Source organism: Pseudorca crassidens, chromosome 10 (assembly GCF_039906515.1).
Source record: "Pseudorca crassidens isolate mPseCra1 chromosome 10, mPseCra1.hap1, whole genome shotgun sequence".
NCBI classification, from domain to species: Eukaryota; Metazoa; Chordata; class Mammalia; order Artiodactyla; family Delphinidae; genus Pseudorca; species Pseudorca crassidens.
Genome location: NC_090305.1, coordinates 84941012 through 84965157, shown reverse-complemented (window position 1 = coordinate 84965157; position 24146 = coordinate 84941012). Strand labels below are relative to the sequence as shown.

Below are 24146 nucleotides of genomic sequence, written 5' to 3'. Positions count from 1 at the left end.
GGCTCAGGAAGGTGGAAAAAAGGATGGCATTCTGGACAGGACAAAAGCTATGACTAAGTGTGCCAAGGTAGAATTTATGAGGCCTTTTCTGAGGACAAAGAGTAATATACAAGTCTGGCGGAACAAACCTTTCATGAAGGAAAGTCACTGGGGAGACAGAAACAGGTATTTAAACCAGTGGCTCAATAGCCTGAAGCCCTGGGTGGAAGAATTTAGATTTAACTTATAGGGATGGGAAGTATTAAATGATTTTAAATAGGACAGAGAAGGGACAAGATGAAAAGGATCTTTTGAGTCCTTTAAAAATACATTTAATATTTTTTTAGTACCAATATGTATTAATTATGATAAATTTAGATAACAATAAAGAAAATAAAAATCACCCCAATCCCACCTCCTAGATTTCAAATTATTTATGGTTATACACACACATTTTCAATAACAAAAATTAAAGTAACAAAAATTTTAGTTTAAAAAAATTTGATATATCAATGTTTTCCACATCATTAAATATTTTTCAAAGTACTGTTTCTGATATAATTGCAGAAGTAAGCAAATATCTGTGTTCATTGCAGTGTTATTTGTAATACTAAAACAAGCACTAAATGTGAAAACCACACAACTGTGCATTAGCAGGAGCAACTGATCTCATCAATTCATTCCAAAAATATTTACTGAGCACCTACTATATGCCAGGCACTGTTCTAGGCATTGGGAATACAATAGCAAACAAAGCAGACAAAAATATTTGCACTCTCTGAGGTAACATTGTAATGAGTTTGTATGCTGGTGCAGGGGTTTGCAAAGTTTTTCTGTAAAGGGCCAGATATTACATATTTTTAGTCATAGGTTCTCTGTTGCATCTATTCAACTTTGCCATTGTAACTGGAAACCAACCATAGACAATACATAAACAAATGGGTATGAGTGACTTCTAATAAAACTTTATTTACAAAGACAAGTAGTGGGCCAGATAGATAGATAGATAGGGATAGAGATATATATATTGATATATCAAAATAGAAAAAGTATATATAGAAAATTTGTTGAAGAAAACTTCTTAAAGAAATGAACTATTAACAGTGGCTATACCTTCAGAGACTTAAAAAATCTTACAGTGTGCATACACTGCTTCTTTAAATAAATTAAAATTTTATAATATGTTTTTTGGCATTGTTCAATATTCTAGTGTGGTTTTTTTATTAACTATTCACCAGCTATGTGGTTTCCAAATTTTCATTGCTAAATAAATTGCTGCAATTAATATCTTTGAACAAAAATCTTTGACTGCAAATTTAAGTATTTGTTTAGGATAATCCCTAGAAATAAAATTATTTGACTAGAGGATTTAAACGCTTAGGCTCTGGATATATATTGCCAAATTGTCCTCTAGAAGGATGTAACAATGCACACTTCTACTGACAATATTAAAAAGTATTTATTTCCTCCACGATTGTACCCAAATTGGGCATTTTTATTGGTTTAAAAACATATACATTTTAAAAGGTAATATTATCCTTTATTTTGCATTTCTTCAATGCTATCAGTGAAGCTGGCTCTTTTTCTTGTTTACTGGCCACTTTTACCTTTTCTTTTTTGAATTTTTTTATTCACATCATTTGTTCATCATGGTGTTATTTTCCTCAGAGCTTCTAGGTACTTGAAATATTTCCATGTGAAATTTTTACTTGTCTCCCTTCATTTTCTTCCTTGTGGCATTACTGTCTTCACTCTTGTGGACACTCTTGCCCTCACTTTGGTGTAAGGTTATTCCTATTTCTTCTTAAACATAATTTTTGAAAGGAAATTTACAGAGGTTTGTAGCATGAAGAAATCTCTTCAGGCAGGTTCTTTGAGGTAGCTAAGCTCTTCTTAGCCTCCATGGATGGCCATTGTCTCTGAAAGAAATCTGGTAACATTCCTTTTGCCTACACTATCAGGAGTTCTCCATGTTCTTTCAGCCCAAGGTCGTACGGACCAGCAGCCGATCTAGGTAGAGAGGCTAGGACTCTTTACCTACTGTCGTTATAGAAGCCAGGGCATCTCTTCAGAAGCTGATCTGCCTTTTTGACTTGGCTTTCAGTTGATTCACTTCTATCATAATTACATGTTTCCTCTTTCCAGAGCTCAACAGAGCTTGATATCAGAGGAGGAGAAATTACTATTTGCATCACTTCTATTTCTTCTTTAAAACTATATTTTATTTTTTAAATCAGGTTCTCCCTGATTCTCTGCTCTTGTTGCGGCTAATCTTTTTAAATATATCAAATAGAAAACAACCAAACAAACACTTTCTGGAATGCTTGAGTCTCTTCATGTCTCTGCTGAGAAAGTCCAGGATCAGCTATTTTATGACTACATTATGGGGCCTAGACTGCAGGGATACTTAGAGCATCCACGCTGAGCTAGAAATGATACAGAATAGGATAAAATCCAGTAATTGAGTTGGTCATGAAAACAGGCAAGAGTACAGTTTAGAATTGTAGTTTGGAAACTTTTTTCTTTCTCTCCCTCTCTCTCTCTCTCTAAGTAGCAGAACCTTTCTTACCAACACAATCTCGAGTGCCCTTCCTCCCAACCCAGATAAAATATTGATATGAACTAATCTGGTCAGTTAAAGGGAGAGGCAATATAGTTTTACTTGGGCCCACATCTCCTGGACTTCCCTGGAAGTCACTGGCAGCTTTGCAAGATAATCACTGCTTCAGAGACCTGCGTCTCCCTGCTCTAAGGCTTTGTCTAACCACAGGGGCGTAACTGTTCCGAGGAAAGGGAAGCTGGAAGTGCCCCCAGGAGCAGCTCTCAACCAATGAGGCATGGGAGTTGGAGTTGGTGGAAAAACATGACCACTTCCTCATCCCTCGCTGGAACCATTTTGAGGTATGTTCCATAACATTCTACCAGAGTGCTCTCTGAAACTGAACCCCAATTGCCTACAGCCTGTTCCGTCTTCCCTGTCTCACTTCCCCATTCCTTTTCCTGCTGCCTAGGATCACCTCCTAAATAAGCTATTTGTACCTAAATTAGGAACCCAATTCATATAACTTGTACCTAATAGGAATACAATTAAGAAAACAGTGAGATGATACAAAGTCTGCACATCAGTTGGATAGCATAGACCTCTACTGGTAAATATGGCAGTCACTAGCTATGTGCAGCTATTAAAAATTAAATATAAATTAATTAAAATTAAAAATTTAGGGGCTTCCCTGGTGGCACAGTGGTTGAGAGTCCGCCTGCTGATGCAGGGGACACGGGTTCGTGCCCCGGTCCGGGAGGATCCCACATGCCACGGAGCAGCTGGGCCCGTGAGCCATGGCCGCTGGGCCTGCGCGTCCGGAGCCTGTGCTCCGCAACGTGAGAGGCCACAGCAGTGAGAGGCCCGCGTACCGCAAAAAAAAAAATTATTTTCTTAGTTTCACCAGCCACATTGCAAGTGCTCAGTAGCCATACACGGCTGATGGCTATGGTATCAGACAGCACAGTTATGGAACTTTTCCATCATTGCAAAAAGATCCATTAGATAGTGCTGGTGTAGATTCAATCCCAGATGATTGAGATTGGCCTCTTCCTAGTCATTACTTCAGGCAACTTACTCTCTGCTGTGAGACTCAGTTTGCACATCTGTAAAATACAGCTGTGGTGGGGATTAAGTAAGATAATTTCTGTAAAGCTTGAAGAAAGCACATACATGTTCAATAAATGTAGGGGAAGGAGAGAGAGGTAAGGGAGAGATGGATCTTGAAGGCATCTAAGAACTCTGAGGAACAGTGAACAAAACCACTAGTGTAGTGTGTGATCCTGGGCAGGTTATTTCCCTTCATGGGACTCAACTTCCATTCTTGTTAGGAGGTACTGGCAGATTTCTAGACATTATTGAATCTTTGAATTTTCTTATTAGGGTGATTTTTGCACTGGTTTCATCTTCACTTAGTTATCTGTTTAGTCAATGTCAGTTCAATACCGCCTGTCTTCCAGGCACTGTACTGGGTTCAGGGTCATAAGAGCAAAGAAGGCACAGTCCCTGTCACTGCAGATTTTTAAATCTTAAAGAAAGAAGCAGACAAGAAACTAATGGGGTAATTGCCTAATGATAACCACTGAGATGATCCCCAGCCTTGTCTTCAGAGAAGCTTCCTGAAGAGGGTGGTGACTGAAACCCTCTCTAGGGAAGAGAGAGCCCGAGTCCAGTGAAGAACAGGGAAGAGTTGTTTCCATCAGAGGGAACAGCATGAAACCTTCCTTTGGAGCCTCATTCCATACTCCTTCTTCTCATGTACTAAGATTTTGGAGGGGTAGGGAAAGGTTAAAAAACATACTACAAGTGGGGTAAGAAACGGAAAAGAAAATGAGAGAGAAAGAGAGGAATTAGATGATTTCTGTCATTTTCCTCTAGCTTTCTCAAAGTCCCACCTTTTGGGTCAGTGCTTCTCCAGTCATAGACAATGGATCACCAACAATAAAGATGGTGGGGTGGAAGAGGTACTTATAAAAATGCAGATCTCTGGGTCCCAAGACAGACTGAATCAGAACCTTTGGAGAATATGGCCCCAAAGACATTAAAACAAAACAGAAACCTCTTAAAGGAATTCTACTGGGGCTTCCCTGGTGGCGCAGTGGTTAAGAATCCGCCAGCCAATGCAGGGGACACGGGTTCAAGCCCTGGTCCGGGAGGATCCCACATGCTGCAAAGCAACTAAGCCCGTGCGCCACAACTGCTGAGCCTGCGCTCTAGAGCCCACGAGCCACAACTACTGAGCCTGCGAGCCACATCTACTGAAGCCCGTGTGCCCAGAGCCCGTGCTCCACAAACAAGAGAAGCCACTGCAATGAGAAGCCCGCGCGCTGCAACAAAGAGTAGGTGCACAGCAAGGAAGACCCAATGCAGCCAAAAATAAATTAAATAAATTTTTTTTAAAAAAAGGAATTCTATTAAAAACCATTGCTGTGACTGCTTACTTCCTAATGAAGCAGGGCATTTGAAATGGAATGCCTTTAATTTTTATTTTGGTATTTAATTAATTAATTAATTAATTAATTTATTTTTTGGCTGCTTTGGGTCTTCGTTGCTGTGCACGGGTTTTCTCTAGTTTCGGTGAGCGGGGGCTACTCTTTGTTGTGGTGCATGGGCTTCTCATTGCAGTGGCTTCTCTTGTTGCGGAGCATGGGCTCTAGGCGTCCAGGCTTCAGTAGTTGTGGCACATGGGCTCAATAGTTGTGGCTCATGGGCTCTAGAGCACAGGCTCGGTAGTTGTGGTGCATGGGCTTACTTGCTCCACAGCATGTGGGATCTTCCCAGACCAGGGGTCGAACCTGTGTCCCCTGCATTGGCAGGAGGATTCTTAACCACTGTGCCACCAGGGAAGTCCCTATTTTGGTATTTAAATGAAGGATGTCTTAATAATATTGAAAGTGCTAAATTCCACGGCTTTCGATTGCAGTGGGAAAACAGGTTTCTTTCTGAAGGGAATTCCTTTCCCACAATCTGGTACCATTTTTCTCTTTCAGTCCATGCTTCTCCACTGTCCTTTGTGTAAATGTTCTTCACTCCACTTTTACCATCTTCTTTATCCATTTCTAAATTTCTCGACCAATAGAATGTCATCGCCTTTGTTTCTATCCTTAACTCTCGTTCTCCACTTATAGTCTTCCAGCTGACCTTGTCCCTGAATGCTCCTTCTCCTGGTTTCTGATGTTCCTTACTCTTACTTCTTTTTCATCTTGACTTTGACCTGTTACTATGGCTCTACCTTCCCTCCCCCAGATCCTCTCCAGGATATAGTGAGAATTTCTCTTGAGCTCATTGTGGTTTTGTCAGAGACACTTTTAGTTTCAGATCCCTTTTCTTCTGTGCATCTTATAATTTAAATAAGCTGCTGAAAAATGTCATCAGAATTAATCATTTTAATGCATTATTGAAGAGGGAAAAAATAACTGGAGCACAATGGAACTTCTTTCTGTGCCATTGGCAAATAACACAGTTGAAGCATTGGTTAAAATGGCTGTCACAAACAGCAACAGAGGTATTATCAGTGTACATAATGAAAGCCCAAAGTTTCTTTGCCTGTAAATTCAAGAAATCTGTTATCCATTAAAGAAGAAATAACCAGACAAAATCCACAAATGCCCTTTGTTTCATCATCTTAATAGTGATTTTCATTCCTGACAGGGAGTGGCATGAACTCCAATATGTTATCCATGAAAATTAGGATTATTTTGTAAAAAATTCAATTCATTTCTACTGGTTACAATGAGTCTGTATTTGTCAAACGGTTTTTATGTTTAAATGAAAAGGTAATGATAAACAACCAGTGGAACTGCTAGATGCATGATCCCTGTGCTAGGTTTCCTGACATGTCTCTTTGGCAAATCTGGGCCCAGGGAGTAATCAGTGTGGATATGAAAATGAGCACATTATTTCACTGTTAACAGGCACTGCTAAAATGAAAGAGAAGGTGTGTGGGTCTACTGATGTTTTTATTTTCTTTCCTGGAACAATTAACTCAATAAGAAATAGTGTAGGCAGGTTGTTCTAAATCCAAAGTTTGATGAAGGAGTTTTGGAACTTAATATTTCCAGTGTATGCAAAGTTTATGAGAAGTGCTATATTGTTAACTACTAGTTCTAATAAGATGCTGTCATACTTGGCCTTCATTTTACTAACGGGGAAACAGGCTCACTGATGTAAATGGTAAAGAAACAAACATGAAAAAGGATTTCTTAGTCAAGCAAAGAAAGCCTAGTGGCTATCAGCCACTGGGATCTCCAGTGCTTGACAATGCACTTGTAATGGGGAAGAACCCTTTGCATTCTATTACAAGTTAATCACTAAACGGATGTTGCCTATAAGCTTAAATTATACATAATGGCCCATCTCTGGGAACCCTGCCTCCCAGGTAATGAGCATTAAGCTAAAATACCTTTGTTTAGCTCACAGGGAACATCTTGATCAGGCCCACCCGTGAATGACTGCAGGGAGGAAGAAATTAACACATCCCCTCCCGAGGCTGACAGGAACCAGGAAATGTTTGACTTTACTCCCTCCCCTTTTAGTATAAAAAAAAGCCTGAATTCTAACTCAGGCAAGATGGGTTCTTTGGGGCACGAGTCCACCATCTTCTCAGTTTGCTGGTTTTCTGAATAAAGTCACTATTCCTTGCTCCAGCAACTTGTCTCTCGATTTATTGGCCTGTTGTACAGCAAGTAGTACGAGCTTGGACTCAGTAACACACTGGCAAAATACATACTATTATAATCCCCCTTTCACAGATAAAGGATTGAGGCTGTGAAATAACTGGCCCAAGCTCAGAGTTATTAAATCACAGAGTCAAGACCTGAACTCTGTCTGATATCTACCTCTGTGCTTCAATCTGATCCCAGACAGTACAGAATGCTTTGGTAGTGGTATTGCCTATGGCCACAGTTACTACTCAAGCAGTTCACAATTGCAATACTGATAAAGAAAAAGCATAGAATCACTGTTTATTCACCCTTAGCCAATGCTTCTACAGGTCGGGGCTGACCTAGACCCCTGGTAGAAGACAGGTCTTGTACCCATGTGTCAAGACTCTCTGAGAGCAGCATTTAGTCATCACCTCCATCTACGAATCACAGGATTTTCATTCTACATTTAGGAACTCAGTGGAAGAAGGCAGAGTAACTTGCCTCTTGATTCACTGGGAAACCTCTTGAGAGTTTACCGCTATGGTTTGGTTTGTCTGCTTTTTTTTATTTTTTATTTTTTTTAGTTTTCAAACTAAATAACTCCTTGAGAAGATTATTTAAAATGCAGATGTCAGACTCCATCCTAAGTGATTCTGATTCAGTAGGTCTAGAGTGGAGCCCAGGCATCAGTATTTGCGAAGTTCTAAAAATGTAAAGGTTCCCTGACCCCTATCCTCCACCTTCTTCCTGGAGACAACAACTTTACACTCTTTTAATACTTTCATCTGGCACATACACGTCTCTACTGTTCGCCAGTGCTATCAAGATAAGTTACAAAGTGTCAGGGGCCTTATGACCCATACCTCAGATTGGCTCTGGTGTTTCACATTAGCTATCAAATATTTATTAAGAATATATCAGAGGAAGAAACACAACATTTACTGAGACCTTGTTATGTGCAAGGTCTTTACATACAACATCTCACTGAATACTTACTATCACTGTATGACCTAGGTAGTTCCTCAGGTCACAGATTCACAGAAGGCAGAGGTGAGATTTGAATCCAATCCAGTTTCACTGAAAACCCAGTGCTTATCTCAGCAAAGCACAGTGCAGAACTCTTTGGTGGATCCTTGACCTCAAAGAGCTTCCTATTTGGGAAAAAAGGGTAGAAAATAGCGAGAAGTCTTAGGAGGAACTCAATAAGTGTGAGTCATCCTACGTGTGTTTATTTCACACTTTCTCTAATCCTGGTCCAGTGCTAAGCACTGGAGATACCATACGAAGGTCCTTCTGCTCCATCTCCCCCAACCCCTTGGCTGCAGAGATGGCAGAATTAGAGAGTGTGGATGAAGACACTGAGGAATTGCTGATGCAGGACTTGGGCCCCAAAGCTGAGGAATAGGCAGTCTTCCAATTGAAACAGGAAAACTCATATGATGCTACCCAGCCCAGAAATTCACTAGTAGATAATGAACCAATCAAAGATTGCCACATGTACATGAATGGTAATCAGAAAGACTCTGCCCACTCCACTTCCAAAAATCCTGCCCTAATAGAAAAAAATCCCATCCTAACAGAACACTCATCAAAGACTCTCTAAGGAGGCTCTCCTTCTCTTTACGAAATGCACTCTTCTTTTCAAACCCTTTCAGGTCTCTGCTGGAAGGAAAGTGATAGTAGCCAACTCCCTTGCCATAGTACTGTCTGAATAAACCACCTTTGATTAATTCTACAGGAGGTCTGCTTCCTTCTGACAACATGTTCAAAGCTCTCACCAAGCTTAAACATTCAGTCTGTAAACATTAATGAATCTTTGCTCCATCCTGGCTAGATGGCAGACCCAGTACAAGTAATGATAGATGAGATGGGAACTCAGATCCCCTCATGTCAAGAGAAGGGTGTGGTCAGATTTCAGCTTTGGAGTCTGGTCCCAGGCTGTGACCCTGGGCAAGTTACATAGTGTTTCTGTAGTACAGTTCCCCCTCTGGTAAAATGGGAATAACATCATCACCCCTTACAGGGTTCCTGTGAGGATTAAATGACCCATATTCAGAGGCAGCTGAGTACATGTAAAAGGAATGAGCATAGGCTTGGCACTGAATAAAAAGGGACGCATGAGTCCATATTGATACAAGTGAATACAAGGATAAATAAACGTGGGAGATGGTAAAGCTCTTCTCAGAGTAGAATGTAAACTAAAAAATGTAGAAAGGAATGGAATTAGACAATCATGATTTTGCAACCATTACAGTAATAACTGATTCAAGAAATAATCAACAATGGATGCTAAATCTAGCCAGTCAACTTGTGATTAAGAATGGGCTATAAAGCTATGTATCTGTATCTATGAAAAATGGGGAATGAGGCAAAATATAAATAAGTGGTAAATCTGGGTAAAGGATATTTCGGAGTTGGGGGTAATGTTCTTGCAACTTTTCTGTAGATTTGTTTTGTCAAAATAAAAATTAAAAAAATATTAAAAGCAGAAAAAGTAAAAAGGGAAGTAAAGCAGAAACAGTTTCCTAGTTCTGTTACATTGTACATTTTCTCATGATCATAGGCTCAAGAACAGAGTAAGGTTAAAAAAAATTCTAAAATGGTACTTAATAGGGTGGGAAGAAGAGAGCATGGGTTTGAACCATTTTTAATCCTTATCAGATCTCTGACCTTCAACAAGTTAGGTAACCTCTCTGTGCCTCAGTTTTCTCTTCTGCAAAACGGGGATTTATACATTGGTACCTACTGGAAAGGTTGCTATAAAGACTAAATTAGTTCATAATTTGTAACGTGGCTGGCACATATTAAGCTTATTTGCTATAGTAATTTTATTACATATACAGTGCTTAGAGTCACGTAAACTCCGAATAAACGCTTGCTCTTGTTCTGCTGATTACTGGCTTAAAGTGCTTCAATTGCTTTGCCTTAACCTTCGGTAAAAGATAAAAAATTCTTACTCAGGTGTTGAGGGGATCCACCGACCTCATCAGACCCACTTGCTTCTCCCGTAGTCCCTCAAGGCTCAGCTCAAATATCGTTTCCCTAGGCGAGCCTCTGGGGCCCAAGGACCAGACCAGAGGCCTCCCTTACTTGGCGTCAGCTCCGTGGGCCGGTCCTCAGAGCACTCACGGCACCGGCCAAAGTCCACTGGCCTGTCGCCCCAGCGTAGTTTAAGCCCCACGACCGTAGGGCTCGGGATGTGTTTTTGCTCGCATGGTGAGCCGGGGTAGCACGGTGACGAGGCCACGGGGCCTCTGAAGGCTGAAAGTGAACTTGAGGCCGAGGTGGGAGTCGCGGTGGGGGACGCAGGGCTATAGAAGGTGACCCCTCAGGGGCGCTGCGACGTCCCGGGGATAGCAGGCGGGCCCGGGCGGAGGGGGCGGTGCGGGAGGGGCGGCCGGGCCCCGCCCCCGCCCCGCCCCTCCCTTCCCTTTCCCGCCCTCGCCGCGCCCTGCCTGGTTTGCCGCGGCCCGCCTGGCTTTCCGCGCAAGTTTTCTGGTTAAGATGGCGGCCCCTGTGGTGGCGCAGGCCTGGAAACTACTGAGAGACCTGGCGCTCCGGTCCCCGCTCCTGGCGGCCAGGTCCCAGGTGAGCGGGCCTCTTGGTGGGAGCCTGGAGCAGCCAGTGATACCTTCCTGTCCTTGTCTGTCCATCTCCTCCTGGCCCCGGTGCGCGGCCGCTAGGGCGCCGCACCTGTGGAGGGGACGCGCGGTGCTGCGCCCGGGGGCGCACGAGAGACCCCAGCATCCCCCCCCCCCACCCCGCTTCAGGTGTCGGGGGTCCCAGGCGGAGCGGGGAATGACAGTCCGGGCCACCCCGGAGTGAGAGCCACCCAGCTCTCAGTTGTCGCTGACGTGGGTTACCCTAGCGCTGCGGGGGGCGCCTGGCCCTGTACCAGGCGCTGCAGGCATGTTAAGGAAAAGTCCCTGGGACTGGGTTTTGGAGTCCTGAGGTGTTATTATGTCGACAGAAAAAAAATGCACAGCCTGAAAGTTGGGAAATATATTTTATTGGAGGCATTATTGAGGGTTGTATCCTGGGGAAGTTTCTGGATAGCTCTGAGGAACTGTTCCAAAGAGGTAAGGGAGGAGCCAGGATATATGGGAGTTTTGGCTGAAAAAAAAACAAAAAAAAAAAACTTGTAGTGGAACATCAAAAGATTAGGGCTAGTCACAAAAATCAGATATGTCAAGGTAGTGATTTTAATGCTTTGCTCAATTTGGGAAGGTGTAAGAGCCTGGGCTTTATTGAAGTTATTCCTTTGATTTGCATCGTAACTCTCTAGGGCCTGTATCCTGTTTTTCTGCATCCTGAATTCCCCTCAGGATGCACTGTCTCCGGTGGCTGCAGTGACTGCTGACTTGATGGCAAGCAACATTCTTGTTTACTAAAATGGCAGGCAACATTTGTTTGTCCTCAGCTACCTGCTTTGCCAGTGCTGCTTCCGAACCGTCTCTCTCTTGAGCCTGTTTGTTAGGGCACATGATGAAGGTGCCTAGAAACCCAACCCAGCCTTGCTGGTTTAGTAACTGACCTCCTGGAGTGAGCTCTCTGCAGGCTGCCTGCTTTTGCAGACTTGGGGGGGGGGTGGGTAGTGGTGCTTGAGTTGGTGAAATGAGGGGGTCAAGGAGAAAGATGGGAAACGCTCTCCCTCAATTCAGTGAGCAATCAGTCCCAGCACTAAAACACATCAGAGCATTGGCCCTGTCCTCTTTCTCCTTGTTTCAAGAGAATAAAAACCTAGGAGGGCCAGTGGTGGATGCTGAATAGCTATTAGAACTTGGCTTCCTGTAGATTTGATCAATACCTTCTGCAGGTGTCAAGAGTCACAGTAGTCAAAAGGTCTTTGGGGAGTTATGAGTTGGTGATGACTCGTGGACAAGTGATCAACCACTGGACTTCTTATTCTCCATGAGTAATATCGCCCCTCTTTTAAAGAAAGGATGGTGTGGGGCTCATCCACAGCAGAGCATCGTCCTTGTCCGTTTTCCCATCTTTAATTGATGGGAGACAAATGATCACTCCTGCAGTTTTAACTAGGATATGCATAGTATATATTTTTTAAAAATTGAAAGATAGCTACTAATGATTTTTTGAGTTACTCTAAGCTTTGGTTAATTATGACATCTGAAAGGTTTTTTTTTTTTTCCTTCTTTCATTTCCTGACTTCTCATTTGTCTGTTTTTGTTAATGTAAATTTAAAAGGTGCTAATAACTTATTACTGTAATATCTTTAATAGGCACTTGACAGTATGGTGGGATAGCAAAAGGAATGGTGGTTTTGTCTAATTAAAATAACTAATAACTGTTGTAATAGAGTAAGGAGAATACCTCCAGGTGATCAAGTTCTATTCATTATTTAAGTGTTAGAAAAAAACAAGAACTGTGGTGCTAACTATGAGAGTAGACTTGAATTGATGGGAAACATGGTGCCTAAGGCAGTGAAAACTCAAGCAAAGGAAATAATTGTGCCGAGAAATCCAACTGTTTAGTTGAAGTATGATAGGGCTTCTTGCCTTACCAACAAATGGGAGTCTGAACACAACACTGTAGAGAATCTGAGTGGGTGATACCCTTGGTTTGGCAAGAAGACTGGGTAAAAGGATCTCCTACCTCACTGCATCTAGTAACTTTGATTTACATTCTTGTGGATGGCGTATTGTCCTGTGAACATAAGCTTAGGAAATGAGTTTTGTTTTTTTTTAAGTCAGGAATAGTACACAGTGTTCAAGAACTGGAAATGGGTGTTAGCAAGCATCAGATCCAACTAGCTTATTTCACAGGTAGAAAAATTGAGCACTAAAGTTAAAGGACTTGTTCAAGGTTATAAAGAGAGTTTGTGGCAGAACTGATTACAGATTAAAGGTTTACTTTTCAGTTTCCATTATACCAGGCTGTGGTGTAAATTTCCTCATGAAAATAAGTTATATCAGCATGTAAGTTACTCTGCATAGCAAAAAGTTACTATGTAACATCCAAGTCACCAACACTACTGACACATTTTAATTTTTTCTTTATAAACATCTTAGAATTGGCAATAAAAGTAGGTGAGTATTGTTTGTGATTTGTAAGGAACCCTTTTCATATTCTTGAATGCTTCTTTGTATCTGCTCCACCTACCTCTGCATGTATGTTGTGCCTACCTACTCCCTTGCCCATGGCAGACATTACAGTTGAATATGACCCTCTTTTTCTTGGAAACTTAAGAATGCTCACCAAGCGTCTCAGAAATCTCTTGCTACTCTTCTTGGCTCAGACCTTCTTTGTACCAGGCCTTATGCAAAATTCTTGTGTGTACAGAGATAAATGACCCAGTTTCTGCTGTGAGAAGTAACTTTAACCACTGTCACAGAGGTGCCAAAGAATGGCACTTTATGTACCCCCTCCTCGATGTTAAATTTAACATTTGACACATACTCCTGATGCTAAATGTCATTGACATTTTTTATTTCTTCTGCTGTTGGCTTCTCTGTTTTGACTTTCAATTGATGTTATGTCCTTAAAGGGCCACCCTTTTGCCATTTCTTATTTTACATATATTTCTCTATTCAATTTATACCTAGAACAAGACTCTATAGGTACTGATATTTGGGGATAGTAAACAAGGCAGGCAGAGATCTTGGCCACATGATACTATATTTTAATGGGGGTGGGGAAGGGCTAGACTGTACATACATAAACAATAATGAAAATGATTTCAGCCAGTGACAAATGCTATGAAGAAAATAAAACAAGGTCATGGGCTGGAGAATGAATAGCTTAGCCAAGATGGTGGGTCATAGATTAGGTGATCCAGGAAAACCAATTCGACATTGCATTGTAACACGTGTAATAAAAATATACATATTATAAGTGAACAGCTTGATGAGTTTACACAAACTGAACATGCCCAGGAGATCAGATCCATATCAAGAAATTAATCTTTTAGCAGCAACCCAGAGGGCCCCCTGGTGCTCCTTCCCATCACTACTCCCACCCAGAAAAGGGTAGCCAGTCCCCTGAATTACACCACCATACACTGGTTTAGTTCCTTTTTGTACTTTATGTAAATGGAATTATACAATGTATTATATGAGTGCATACTCACATAATCAACATTATGTTTGTGAGATCCTGGAGGTGACTTTTTGACATTTGAACTGAGACCTGATTAATGAAAAGTAGCCAGCCAGGTGACACTCGGGAAGAGAGGACAGCAAGTGCAAAGGCCCTGAGGTGGGACCTGAACTCAATATATCCAGACAGTTAAAGAGGTGGAAAGTGACAGTACTAGTCATGGTCTGAGAGGTAGGCAGGGGCTGGATCAAGTGGGGACTTGTAGGGTCTGATAAAGACTTTTTAAAAGCTTAGAGTGCTTTGCCCAAAGTTACTCAGCTAGTAAAAAATAGCTGAATCCCAGTCCGGCTGCCAAAGACCAGGCATGTAATTACTGTACAGTGCACTCCCTGTTATAGGTAGCACAATACAGCAAGGCACAGCCATGTTGGGCACAGAGATGAGCCTGTTACATTAGTTATGTCTTAGGGGAAGTCTTGGCTGAGGGCACTGAAGTTAAATGGTTAGTGATAATCTGATCGTGGTATTTTGCCTTTTAGTGCATTTCCCCTCTCATAATGGCTGGGTGAAGTTAACAAAGCTGTTCTGTCGTAGGTGAAGCAAAGACATTGTGGGAAACACTGCCCCTCAGGCCCCTAGTTGTAGAATCCTTGTTGTGTGGTTCTCTACAAAGCCCAGAGCTTCTGTCCAGGAACTCAGGGAGGAATGTGTATTGTTGAAGGAAACCAAAACCCTGTCCCTGCTGTTGTGTATCTCAGAATAGATGACTCCAGCTTAATTTTCTGTTCTTTCCAGAAGTGAGAGGAGAAAGATGGATGCCTGGCTTTTAGAAGTGAAGGACTGAAGCTTACGTGCAAGTTTCTGTCAGCTAACTATGGCTGTGGAGGCTGCATTGGAAGTTGTGACTCACCTTTATCTGCCTTCTTGCCTAGAAGAATAAATATCTGACTCTTTTCTTTTATAAATGAAGTGCACTTGCAATTTCTGCTGTCAGAAAAGGAAATTCATCTCAAATAATTTAGTTGCTAAACTACTGACTTCTGTGTGGGGAAGACCTGTAAATGATAGCTCTTGTCCCAAATTGGTTTTGTTTACTGTAAATGAAACACTTCTTTCATGGATGAGTACACAGACCCATAGTAGTGAGACTTTTGCTGCACTTGTATCCTGGCCCAATTCTGTAAGCACAACACCCAGAAACTCACTGACATATCTCGTATTTTGGGGAGGAAAAGAAATTACATATGCAACTTCAGATCATTTGTCTTTCAACTCTTTTTACTATTCACTCAATCTGGAATTGTCCTTTGCTACCTGTGCACCCATCATTTTCTGTTACTTGATGAAAACGTTTTGTCTGAAGAACTTGAGAGATTTCTACACGTTTGAGCAAGTGGTAACGTCAGTATACTAATGAAATTTGGGGAAATGACACTAGAATTAGTCTGGTAAAGAAGATGCAGGGGAAGGCATGCCGGGTGGAGTGGACTGTGGGCAAAGGCAGAGGGGAGAGAGAAGATGGGGAGATTAGAGGAGTCATTGGGAACAGTTTGGTATGGAGGAGAGGCAGGTGAGTAACAGAAGTGAAGAGCTAGTGGCGATCTTCTTGGCAAATGAGGAAGGAAAGAAGAGCTGTAGAAAGCCCACAATTTGGCATGGTATAGAACTAGATAACTGAACATCAAGCACATATTGTTCACTTAGTAAATATTTTCTCAGTGCTTAGTCTTTGCCCAGTGCTATTTGTTGGAAGCTCCTTGAAGGCAGAGACTATATTGATTAATTCTTCACTGTAAATCTAGTGCTTTAGAGAATGCTGGGCATATAGATACCTTTAATAAGTGAGTTCTATGAGTGAGTGAATGCAGGGAAGATACACAGCCCCACCCTCAGGGGGCTCATAGTCTAGTGGCAAAATTGGCGGGTAAACCAGAAATTATACAGTAGCATCGCGAGATCAGTAGAGCTATGTGCTTAGTCTTCTGTGACACTGCATGGTCTTGCATGGGGCACTTGCTGTTTCCCAGTCTGAAACATTGTTCCTTCTGATCTCAGGCCTTGTTCTATCCCATCATTCAGCTTTCTGATTCAAAGTGGTCTTCCCACAGGGCGTTCCCTAATTATCTTATCTGACTCACTTTCTCCCCAGAGATTATTTTCTGCCCCTTGCCTGCATTTTAACACTTTACCTGGTGGTTTATTAGGTGTTTTTTGTTTGTTTGTTTTATTCTCTGTCTGACTTCCTTCCCCACAAATGTAAGAATGTAAGCTCTATGAGGGCAAAGATTTTTCTTATGCACTGCTATTTCCCCAGCCTGCCTGACCAGGTATTCAGTAAGCTTTTGTGGTCTAAATGAATGCGTGGGGTACACAGAGAAATGAGAGGCAGGTAAGTAACAGAGATGAGGGTTGATGCAGATAATTTAGGCAAATGGGGAAGGAAAGGGCTATAGAAAGTCTCGTTGTGAAAGGACTTTCAAAATAATAGGACTGTGCATTTCATATGTGACAGACTGTGCAAAGTGATGTCTGCACATTATTTCCTTAACCCTTACAATGTTACTGCAGGGGAGATTGTACTGTCTTCATGTTACAAATAACAGAACAGAGGCATAGAAGGGTCATACTAAATAACCTGCTTAAAATCACAGGGCCAGGGAGTCACCTGCCTCATGCTGATAAGTTACTTATGCTGTTAAAACATTAAGTTACATTGCCAAAGGGTCCTTTTTGAGCTGAACTATCCCGTTATGCTGATTGCTGACCTTTCCCCCTTTCTTTGTCCCTGAGTAATGGGCAGCTTGGTCTTTGCACTTATGCCGACTTAGGTGGACTAATCAACACTGCATGATTGTCCTCTTATCTGACTCTTATTCAGGCTCTTATCTGACTCCCTCCTTCTCTGGCTCCAGGGTCTGGGAAACAGTGAGGAGAAAAGGGTATGGTTCTGTGTTCAAATAGGACTAAGTTCAAATTCTGGGTCTGCCAGGTTCTTGCTCTACTAATTACTGAACTTGACTGAACCTCAATTTATTGTTCTCTGAAAGGAGATAATTCTTACAGATAGTTACAAAGATTAAATAAGATGATATGCATGATGTCTGACATTATGGTTAGATAGTAGGCTCAGAGAGATTATTTCTCTTGCAGTAAATTTGAAGCTACATTTACTTGAATTTTTTTTGTTTTGGCTTCATCAAGCCAGAATAGTTTTCCTTTCCCAGATTTGATAAGCATTTAGTGTTTGCTGCCATGTCAGGGTTAGGTGCTGGCTTGGTGTTTCCAAATGGTTTATTTCACTTAATCCTGCATCAACGACGTGAAACAGAGGTGATTATTCTCAGTTTACATCTAGGGAACTTGAGGCTCAGAGAGTTCAAGCCCTGTCTCCTGGGCCCCAGTTATCTTCATTATTCCACAGGTGGGGTGAAGGTCTGGTGAGGCCTGAGGTGGCAGTGGGGAGGGTTGTGTGGGGAACTCAGTTGCACCATCCTGGATGTTGCTTGTTCCAGAAATGTTTGCACATCTTGGTGTTGACTTAGTAGCTATGGCTTCTGGACCACTTATGCATCAAAAGTTTGAGGTGGGGGGACGCCCAAACACTAGACTGTAGTCATAACATGTACGCAAGGGCAACTGGCACATGCCCTTCACTGTCTGCCCTGTGCACAGGACTGCCTTCAGCGTTTCAGGAATGCTGGAGAAATTGTGAAATTGCATTTCCTTTGGAGGTTGAGTTTTGGGGGATGGTGATAGAGGGTGGAGTTTCCTGGTATTTTGAGTTCAGACTTTGGTCAGTGTGCTGATTACGTGGCCAGCTTTTGCCCCTTTCTAGAAATGATTCCAAAAGAATAGCACGTGGATACTAGTCACAAAAGCATAGATTTCTAACACTTACCTCTAACATTTACTTTTATTTTAAAATTAGAGGGGTTTGATGTAGTGTTTGAGTCGATACTGGAGACATGGCAAAGCTTAAGGAATAGGTCTGAGTTTGGGTCCTGTGAGTGGGGGTGGGATGGGAGTCTGGCATCTCTTTTTCTACCCCTATCCATTTCTCCATGTCCTTACCCTATTTCCATTTCTAGGCTGTCTTAGTCCCAGGGTTGTGACTTGAGGACCCTGAGGAATTTCAGGAGGGCTGCTTTGTGGAGTTAGAGGTGGGGGAGCAGTGAGAGATGAGGCTGGAGACATATGCAGGGGCAAAATTTTGCTGATCTTGTGAGTCTGGTAATGGAGTCAAGGTTGGTTCTTGAGGGCAGTGGGGAGCCATTGAAGGGTTTTAATAGGGGCTAATTTAAAAAAAAAATTAAATTTTATTTTTTGGATGTGTTAGGTCTTCGTTGCTGTGTGTGGGCTTCTCATTGCAGTGGCTTCTCGTTGCAGAGCACAGGCTCTAGGTGCGCAGGCTTTAGTAGTTGTGGCACGTGGGCTCAGTAGTAGTTGTGGGCTCAGTAGTTGTGGCTCAGTAGTGGGCTCAGTAGTTGTGGTTCTAAAGCACAGCCTCAGTAGTTGTGGCGCACGGGCTTAGTGGCTCCATGGCATGTGGGATCTTCCCAGACCAGGGTTTGAACCCGTGTCCCCTGCATTGGCAGGCGGATTCTTAACCACTGTGCCACCAGGGAAGCCCCCATTGAAGGGTTTTAGACAGAGGAGTGGCAGGAGCCGTTTTATGCTTCAGAGTATTCTTTCTTCATACGGTGTGGAAAGGGTTGGAGGATTAAGAATGGAAATCATTCAGGTGACTGTTGTACTAATTCAGTGCCAGTAGTAGTTATGCCACAATAATAGGCATAAACCAGGACTGAAATCACACTGCTTGGGTTTAAATCTTGCCCTCAGTACTGGTTATCTTTGTGATGTGTGACAATTACTTATATATTTTATTACAAGACTCACTTTTTTTCTTTTTCACATTTCAGCATCTCTGAAAACTGCATATGTTTGTACACTTGTGTCACAGATTGAGTGACAGTTTTTTTTTTCTCCAGTGGTACATGAAGTGGAAGATGGGGGTTTGGATCAAAATCAGGGTGACCACATAATTTTTTGCCAAATCAGGATACTTTTGAGAGTGAACATGAGCACTGTGAATAATTACACCAGCAGGTATAGCAGAAACCCAGACTATGCCTGGAAAGCTGATACATGGACCTCCTAACTAAAATGGACTAAATGATGGCAGTGGGGATAGAAGAGAAAGATTGGCATTATTAAGGAAAGAAGCTGGACAGGATTCATGCTTTCCCTGCTGAGTCCCCATTGCTGGTTCTCTCCACTGCCGTATACCAAAAAGGTGATAAAAGGCTGTGTACCATCCCTGAGCAGAGAAGGTGTGAGGAGCTACCGTTGTTATAAAAGATCCCTGCTTGTCTTTGCTGTGGGACCATGTGCTCTGTCCTTGTGCCCAAGTGTTCCCTGGACATGCTGTTATGGTCGTAGAACAAGAACAGGCAACTAAAAGAAGAGAAATAGAAAGACCCATAAATATGTCAGGCTTGCAAAGTGCACGTTTCTAAACTTGAGCGCAGTGAAGAGCTTTCCAAAGCTCCAAGACTCCCTTATCCCGCGTTCACAACGTTCTGGGCCCTGGTGGAATCGTGCAGTCTGGCTTAGGTATTTCCTTTTGTGCTCTCAGTCTTATGTGGATCACGCAGTTGATTATTAAGGCTTCTTTGATTGAAAGATCTCCTTGGACTTTTCTTAAGGGGAAAAAAATGTTTTTTTGAAAGGGACGCATACTGGAACTCAAGACTAATGTTCCTTGGTGTTGGCTCCTCTGTGCCTTTTCTGTTGTGTTAACTGGTGGCTAGCTCGTGGTACCATTTCTCTATAACTTGTACCTGCCCATAACTTTGTCCATTCCTGGGCCCCCTCCAGCTTCCTAACCCTAACACATCATTCAGCTTCTGTCTCTCAGAATGTCACAGTTCTAATAACAAGAACATCTCATCAGTCTAGCTCATCCTTTTGCACTCACGTTCGGGTCACTGGCCAGCTGAAAGACTGGCTGGTTCTTTTTAAGGTGTCCACTTCCACCTCACCACCTGTGGCTGAGGTGGGGAGGTCTTGGAGAGGAGCAGCACCATGGACCCCTGAGTAGGAGGGCTCTCAGTGCAGTGTTGGTGGGGTGGCCTGATCCATTTAGAGTTCCTTCATGAACTGCTGCTAACTTGTCCATCTTCTTTTCTCCAAGTACACATGTTCACGTTTGCTTTGTTTCCTTTTTCACATTCCCAAATTTCTGAAGATCTTCTTACTATTCACTTGGCTGGTCTTAGTTAGATTAATTTATCAGAGATTAAGGTCATGGTAGTGGGCCTTGTTTTAGACCGCTTTCTTATGATCATAACTAAAATAATTCTCAGGAGAGAATTATTAATTGGAAAAATGGGGTATCATGGGAAGTCAGCTTGTCCACCCAAATAGCCAAGTGAGTGTTTCCAAGACAAATGTAGACAATAGGCTTCATATGGCCCTGGAGTACTTCCTCAGCTTTGCTTGGAGCAATATTCTGAGTTGAAATAACCCAACTTCTCTTGGTTCACTTCCACTTTATGCTTCCCAAAGGGGATTTGTTTGGGTCCTTTTGCCACCACTCAATAAAAAACTGCCATATTGGGCAGGATTTCCTTGAAGCCACCTGCAGAGGATGCTGGCTCCCACATTAGTCCCTGGTGCAGTGAGGTGGGACTCGGAGCACAGGGTTTATTTCATTTAAACCATGAGTATGAAGACTATATTTTATCTTAAAACTGGGGCACTTTTGATAGTTGAAAGGGAGCACTGTTAATAATTATGCCAGGATAATAGGCATAAACCAGGACTGGAACCAGACTGCCTGTGTTCAAATCTTGCTTGCAACACTTAGTAGATTTGTGACCTTCTGAAAATTACTTAGGTATTTCGTTGCAAGACACACTTTTTTCTTTTTCACATTTCAGCATCTCTGACATATGGATGTGTTTTACAGTTGTGTCATAGATTGATTGGCAGGTTTTTCCCAGTGGTACATTAGAGTGGTGCAAAAAAGTTGTTCATTCTTAAACTTGATGAAATTTCTGTGCCTCAGTTTTCTCATCTGTAAAATGTAGGGAGCTACAGTATTCACCTCCCAGAGTTACAGTGAGGATTAACTGAGGCCATGCATATCATCTTAGCACCATGCCCTAGATGATCAGTAAATTTTAGTTATTGGTTTTGGTATTATTGTCACTAGCTTTAATAAATTGTACTTAAATCATAGTTAATTAAATCATATTACATAATATGTGATGAATCGGGAGATTGGGATTGACACGTATGCACTGATGTGTGATGTGTATAAAATGGATGACTGATGAGAAAATAAATAAATAAATAAACATAAAAAAATAAAAGGGATGTTCTCAGGAAAAAAAATTGTAGTTAAATCATAGTTAATTAAATCATTACATAATATGATTAAATCACATTTAACTGACATGTGTTGATTAAATAAAATATATTATTTAAGTAAAATAGATTAAATAAAATATCAAAATATATTAATTAAAATACACTAATTGAAAATGGTTAATTAAAATATATTAAATATATATAATAAATATATAATTCAGTTACGGTTACATAAGTAATAAACTGAAAGGCTTAATTTTTGTAAAAAGCCTCCTTCAGTGTTTTCCCTGCCTTCCTCCTAAACCCCCTCAACCTTGCAACTTGCAAGGGAGATGAACAATGTAAGCAAAGTAGGGGATTACAACAGTCAAGTTGGGGAAATGACATGGAAGGAGAGAGAGGCTCTCTGTAGTGCCTTATTGGTGTCAGGAGTGGCGGACTACAATGAAGTCCCTTGGGAAAAAGACTTTCGTGCACTTAGCCCCAGATTGGGAGTGGAGACCAGCCATTTAGCTTTATCAGAAAATTTACTGTTTTCACCTTATCAGTGGAGATCTCTTCACATTTTTATAAGGAAACTATCTTTATCTTTTGTTTGATGTCACTATCTTCTGCTAATGCTCTCCTAATTGCTGTCCAAATGACCACCTGGACTCTGAAGGACATATTTGGGTTAACTTAACTTTGAAAAGAAGGGGAGGAAAACCACATTTAATATGCACTCTTATACCAGCCTTAGGGCTTACATAGGCCTTTAATAATTAATATAAAGAAAGCTGAGAGTTATTAATTATTTTTCATTAAGCGAATAAACTATTAATGGTGAATGTTTCTTTGTTAAGGTTCAGAACTCTTTTTAAAGTGATGTATCATTAAAACTGAAAACCAACAATACAGGGAAAAGAAATATTTTTTCAGTTTTTAACCTTTTTATAATGAGCATGAAAAAATAAATGTGCTATATGGCTAATTAGAAAAACTAAATAAGTTTTGAGATAGTGAAGTTGTAAACACATTATCCTCACTAATTTAAAAATGATTACGGATTGAATGGCTGAGTGTTGAGGAGATTAGCTTGAAATGGAAGCAGAAGTCTTGTGACTGGTTTTTGGGGAGGCTGAGCCTAAGGGTGTAGATTCTAACATCAGTTCTAGTGTATGGGTTTTCCAATACCACCCAGCAGTTCTCCACCAGCTGGGCGTCCTACAGTCCAACTAAATTCTGACATTGTTGACATGGAAATAGCATTAGATTCCACAAGTTAAGGGCACAGTCCAACAAGACTGCCCCCACCCCACTTCAGAGGCCAATATCAAGTCTACATTGTCACTTGTACAGGTTCCATTAATTTGCTAGAGTGGCTCACAGAATGTAGAGAAACATTTTACTTCCTAGGTTACCAGTTTATTGTAAAAGGCTATATAACTCACTAACAGCCAGATGGAAGAGATGCCCTGGGCAAGGTGTGTAGAGAGGGTTATAGAGCGTAGCACTCTCTCTGAATCTCCACATGTTCACCACCCCCGGAGCTCTCTGAGTCTCCTGGTACAGGGATTTTTATGGAGGCTTTATTACATAGGCAAGATGGATTAAATCATTGGCCTTCAGTGATTTAACTTAATCTCTAGCTCCTGTCCCCTCCCCTGAGGTGGAGGAGGACTGAAAGTCCCTACCCTCTAATCACTAGGCTGGTTCCCCTGGCAACCAACCCCCATCCTTAGGTTACCTAGTGGCTTTTCAAAAGTTGTCTCTTTCATTTAACAAAGACACCTTTATCACTCTCTTCACTTAAGAAATTCCAAGGGTTTTGAGAGCTCAGTACAAGGACTGGGGATGAAGACCAAATATATATTTATTATAAATCACAGAATCACAGTGTGCTGTTAGGATTGGAGTACCAATTCCAGAACTCCTAGCAGGCATGTTGTGAGTATAATGGATGCTTTCTTTTTTGTTTCTTATACGTTTAGGGTGAGGTTTTTATGAGTGCTATAAAATTGATTTTATAGCTATTTTATATAAAATATTTTAATGTGGGGGAAAACTTACAGAGTTAACTTTTAGATAAGGATCTTGCTGTGATTTATGTCATAGAGTGTTCTGCCTATGTTTTCCTCTAAGAGTTTTATAGTGTCTGGCCTTACATTTAGGTCTTTAATCCATTTTGAGTTTATTTTTGTGTATGGTGTTAGCGTGTGTTCTAATTTCATTCTTTTACATGTAGCTGTCCAGTTTTCCCAGCACCACTTATTGAAGAGGCTGTCTTTTCTCCATTGTATATTCTTGTCTCCTTTATCAAAAATAAGTGCATAGGTTTATGTCTGGGCTATCTATCCTGTTCCATTGATCTATATTTCTGTTTTTGTGCCAGTACCATACTGTCTTGCTTACTGTAGCTTTGTAGTACAATCTGAAGACTGGGAGCCTTATTCCTCCAGCTCCATTTTTCTTTCTCAAGATTGCTTTGGCTATTCGGAGTCTTTTGTGTTTCCATACAAATTGTGAAAGTTTTTGTTCTAGTTCTGTGAAAAATGCCATTGGTAGTTTGA

The 24146-nt window shown here is 41.5% G+C and overlaps 2 protein-coding genes across 8 annotated transcripts in view; one reads left to right on the top strand and one right to left on the bottom strand.

The window, feature by feature from the left end:
- TAFA1 (TAFA chemokine like family member 1) overlaps positions 1-10547 on the bottom strand; it is a 770352-nt gene extending 759805 nt beyond the window's left edge. For 2 of the 3 annotated variants that reach the window (XM_067755143.1, XM_067755139.1), the window contains exons 1-2: positions 10122-10547; positions 8161-8315 (exon numbers count right to left, since the gene is read on the bottom strand). The gene's annotated coding sequence lies outside the window, so the exon portion shown is untranslated. The remainder of the gene's footprint in view (positions 1-8160; positions 8316-10121) is intronic. The other variant, XM_067755140.1, reaches the window with a different exon arrangement.
- A 44-nt stretch (positions 10548-10591) lies between these two features.
- The window catches only part of SUCLG2 (succinate-CoA ligase GDP-forming subunit beta), a 310821-nt gene continuing 297266 nt past the window's right edge, over positions 10592-24146 (top strand). For 3 of the 5 annotated variants that reach the window (XM_067755133.1, XM_067755134.1, XM_067755137.1), the window contains exon 1: positions 10595-10752. In XM_067755133.1, coding sequence (XP_067611234.1) covers positions 10669-10752 — 84 coding nt within the window. In that variant the 5' untranslated portion in view covers positions 10595-10668. Of the gene's footprint in view, positions 10753-24146 lie in introns of all 5 variants that reach the window. The other 2 variants (XM_067755135.1, XM_067755132.1) reach the window with 2 other exon arrangements.